This window comes from Triticum dicoccoides, chromosome 1B, assembly GCF_002162155.2.
Source record: "Triticum dicoccoides isolate Atlit2015 ecotype Zavitan chromosome 1B, WEW_v2.0, whole genome shotgun sequence".
NCBI classification, from domain to species: domain Eukaryota; kingdom Viridiplantae; phylum Streptophyta; class Magnoliopsida; order Poales; family Poaceae; genus Triticum; species Triticum dicoccoides.
Genome location: NC_041381.1, coordinates 419,929,869 through 419,934,227, shown reverse-complemented (window position 1 = coordinate 419,934,227; position 4,359 = coordinate 419,929,869). Strand labels below are relative to the sequence as shown.

At 44.6% G+C, this 4,359-nt stretch overlaps 1 protein-coding gene across 1 annotated transcript; it reads right to left on the bottom strand.

Moving 5' to 3' along the window:
- Positions 1-284: 284 nt before the first annotated feature.
- Positions 285-4,153, bottom strand: LOC119338698. Its single transcript, XM_037610965.1, has 3 exons — positions 4,045-4,153; positions 1,574-3,421; positions 285-1,122 (listed from the first exon to the last, which is right to left on the bottom strand). Exons 2-3 carry the CDS (start codon positions 3,410-3,412, stop codon positions 799-801), a joined length of 2,163 nt encoding a protein of 720 aa, XP_037466862.1. The 5' UTR covers positions 3,413-3,421; positions 4,045-4,153; the 3' UTR covers positions 285-798.
- Positions 4,154-4,359: the final 206 nt, after the last annotated feature.

Here is a 4,359-nt window from a genome sequence, read left to right as displayed (position 1 = left end):
GTCAGGCTGAGATCAAAATTCAACATGTCTACGCTAAAAATCTTGAAAACTTTGATCATATCTACTCAGGGTCCAGGTTGTCTGCATGACCCTAGGATGGCTGGCCAGCACCCAAGAATTGACTGAACAAGTGTCAATCTTCTGCATTTGTGCAAGCTCCTGCCTATATGGAGCAGTAAAAAAGAAGGAAAAAACAGCAAGCACCTACAACTTGAACCTGCAGCAGATGCACCAAGACACCAACAAATATACAGAAACTGAACACTGAAACTACATATGCGCGGTTTGGTCATGATATATGTTGCCAATTCCATGTAGTTCAAAAGCATGCATCAAGTTCAAAATTGCTGGAGGGAAGCAATGGATTATTCAGGTACATGCTGAAGGAACAATATTTGCTTCTACCTGTACTAATGTTAGCATGTGTATATGACCTTGAGGCTGCAGTCCAAAAGGAGAGCGATGTTGTATACAAGAGCAGTGGTCAAGATCCGGTGCATCTATCTTGACGCCTGGAAGAAGGTATGTCCTACAAAACTTTCTTCTCTTGAGAATTGCAACAGCTGTTATGGCCTTCCTAATCCTAGCTTGCTAATACAAAAGGCTACTGCTAAAAACTACATGATGCTTGCATCTTTATGAACAACTGCGTGATGCTTCTATCCTTATGGACAAGACAGCTTTCCCTCCTGTGAAAAGAGAAAAACAAGATAAAAAGTATTCCCGTTTGATCTTACAAAACAAAAAGAGCATGATCAACCCCAATGCTGAACGATGAACATGATGGCAAAAATACTGCTATACTCTGCCCATGGGTGAGAAGGGAGGGCCGTTGACCACCGGAGTTTTTCCCTTCCTCCTCTTCACTTTCTTTTTCTCTTTCCCTGTTACTGATCCTATTAACTGCTTCACTTCTTCTTTGAGGAGCATTTTCATTGAACTGGAATACAGCTTGTGCTTCAATTTCTCTATACCAATGGCTGGAGAAGCTTCAGAACAGTGAAGCAAAGATATGCAGACTGAGAATGCCTGCAGCGCCGACAATCGTGCATGGAAATCCACTGAGAAATCTCCTTTCCCATTGACTTTCATGGAAAGGGCAGGGAGAACTTCTTGGTTGCCCTGCTTCAACAGTTGGAGTACACAAATGAAATACTACATTTAGTTGAATATGATGTTAACTAGTGCATTCATCAAAAAAAAGTTTTAACTAGTGCATTGTTGTTGAAATACTACATTTAGTTGAAATGCATTGTTGTTTGCTTCAACAGTTGGATTACACAAATGACATATTACATTTAGTTGAATATAATGTTACCTAGTGCATTCGTCAAGAAGTTTTAACTAGTGCAACTGTTAAGTATCGCAAGTATAACTAAAACAGGGATATAGCTTTTAAGTGGGAACCAAACAACAATGCATTTCAATTATCATATAGGGAAATTTCTTTTCCGTGTGCTAATGAAGTTGGGGGGAATCATATTTTGACCCAATTTAATTACTAGTCACTGTGATAAATGCACGCAGGCGGTAATAATCAAACACGTGATGTGTCTCAACATAAAAAATGTACCTTAACAAATAGCTCCATGGGATGCTTGCTTTCATTCATCACAGAATCGACCCAAGAACTATCATAGGCATTTTCAAGGACAACAATTGGGCAAGACATGTCCCATCCACCGCAGTCACACCTTCCCCCGCTTTTTAGACGGTTAAGTAACGGTGATGGACTGGTCTCCTCATCCCTTGGTAACCCGTGTGCTCCGCCTGCTGTAACCACTTTGACTGTACCAGGTGATGATCCAGCTTTCAATTCTTGGGACCGGGTTTTATGAAATGGCACTTGGACTACAACAGCTGCAACCTCCAAATGAGGATGAAGATCTTCTTGGGACCAAAGACAAGATACCGATGCATCTGAGTTATTCCTTGCAGTATTTTGCCGCTCCATCTGATTATTTCTCTCCAGAGACTCCCTAGAGATTGAATTCTTAACAACATTGCAGAATGGTGGTTGAGTGGAATCGGTACACTGAACTCTATCAACAGCAGAGCTCCGTCGTGCATGAGCAATGTCATACAAAACAAACTCGCTTGTGGCTGAGTTATTTAAAATACCATCTTCTTCAACTTCAGAATACAGATAGGAAGACACATGCATCTGGCCAACAATTGGAGGCAGCCACCCATGCCTATCCTTGGAGGTCCTTCCCACGGTACTTGATCGTTTGCCAACACTATGGAAAGTGTAAATCCAATTCAGTTCGTTTCCGGATTTCCAAGTGTTAGCGTAAATGGATTCTTCTGGACCCTTGGTACAGAACTCAAAGCCAAAAGCACCATTGTCAGGATCCAGTTTAAGAACAGCATGCAAGTGAGTCGGCGATGAAGTAACTGTCTTAGGCCAGGCTTCCCCACTTGTCTGGCATTTAGATGTGGGGGTTTGTTCAGATCTTGAGATACCACTCAACAAAGATTTGCGCAGTGCACTATCTTTTCCTCTAACTGGTGGATTACCACATTTTGCATCTTCCATTACCATGTGGGAGGGATTCCTCAGAGATTTGGACTTCATGAAAGGATCCAAAATTTTCTTAAATGCACTAGATCGAGCTTTTTTCTTGCCATCAACACCATGAACACTTTCTGATGGACATGTAGCATCAAAAACACCCACCTTAGCTGACAAGGACTTGGGGAGATTACTCACCGAATCTATTCTGCCATGGTTACTCCTATCAGGATGAAGGCCAACAGGGGGTTGGCAATTTGACATTGCACCTTTGCTGCTGCTGCTTTCTAGCAAATGAGGAGCAGCATTTGCGGCAGGACACGTGGCATTGTCTTCTTCGAGCGATAACCCCGGGAAACTGTCTCTTACATCATATTTTAACAAATTGCAGTCCTTGCGTGGCCTTCCAAGCCTCAAGTTGTCACTGGGAACCTCACGCGATGAAATATCCAGAAGCTCCCTGGCATCTTGATTAAATCCACGAGTTATGTTCATAGAAGACCTCGACTTGCAAGAACTGCTCCGTTGCGCAACCAAGTAAGCTCCACTTGTGCTAGGCTGAGAGGACGAATCGACAGTCCCAAATGACATAAACGCATCTCTTTCATATATAGAGCCTAATTTCCTCCTCCCCTCTTGGAGTTTCCTTAGTCTACTGACATCACTGGAGCTCTGGTACATAGAACCACGACTATGCATGATGCTATCTTCTGGGTTTTCCTCGCGGCGTCTTGAAGGAAGACTCTTGCAATGAAAATTTGGGATCCGGTTGAGGCGCATTTCACCCGAGTTTCCATCCGGGCATTTCAGTTGTGCTGCCCTGCTAGGACTCTCTGTTTCCTCATCAATTGGTTCCATGGTTTCCTTAGCTACACTGGGCCGAGAACGGCTCCCCATGCAGGAAGCCTGCATTAAAACCATAATACATTGCTCACATCAGAAGAGAGAAAAGATGACAGTAGCATCAGTTTTTATCCAACAACAAAAAATAAGCATAGTTTGTATCAAGTTCGGCAGTGGAAAACCATTTTACGAGCTTAAAACTCAACCCATCCTATGCATCAAATCAGTCCAAGAAAAATAGGTCATATCCACTTCCAAAAGAAGGAAGAGTTTCCATTCGTTTACATACAACTTCAATACCTAAGTTTCAAGAGGAACAGCGCAACACTAAGATAACAAAAAATAAATCTAAATCTACTCTCGGATCACACAGCACATTATCACTGAATCGGCTAAACCATTCGAGGAAAGGATGAACTCTCGCAGATGGGAATCGAATCCCAGGACAAGGTCAGCAGAAAAGGAACCCCTCCCCTCCCATCTGCGGCTCTGCACCAAATCCGAGCCGCACTTCTTGAAGAAACGCATCGGCAAACCTGCTTGCCATTAGTTCCTCCTAAAAAGTCCAACCTTGCGGTCAAGTCCCGCCGCCCAAATCTACAGCCAGCCGCCGCCGCGCCCGCAAGCGTCGCAGAGGACCGCCGTATGAATCAACCAGAAAGGGATCGAGAAATGCCATTACTCACCTTGGAGCGGAGCCGACGGGGAGCAGACCGGCGCGGCAGAAGAGGCAGTGGACTTTACTGGTGCGTCAGTCCTCGCGCATCTGTCTCGTGTGAGTGAGGGAAATATTCTTGGCGGCTGACGAAAATGAAATGGAGATTCCCAAATCCTATTTTGCGCCTTCGCCTCGCCGCTAGGGACGAGAGTGAAATAGATAGAGGCAGGGGGGGACTAGACTGTAAAGAGCGATCCGCGGCGGAGCTTCCGCGTTTTGGGCTGCTCCGCTGGGCCGGTGGCAAACATCTTTGTAGGCCCGTGTCGCACCAGCCTCAGGGGTC

Coding starts and splice junctions, on each gene's coding strand:
- LOC119338698 (XM_037610965.1), bottom strand. CDS start 3,412: ATGGGGAGCCGTTCTCGGCCCAGTGTAGCTAAGGAAACCATGGAACCA. Junction 1,123..1,573: donor CCATGGAGCTATTTGTTAAG/GTACATTTTTTA, acceptor CTGTTGAAGCAG/GGCAACCAAGAAGTTCTCCC.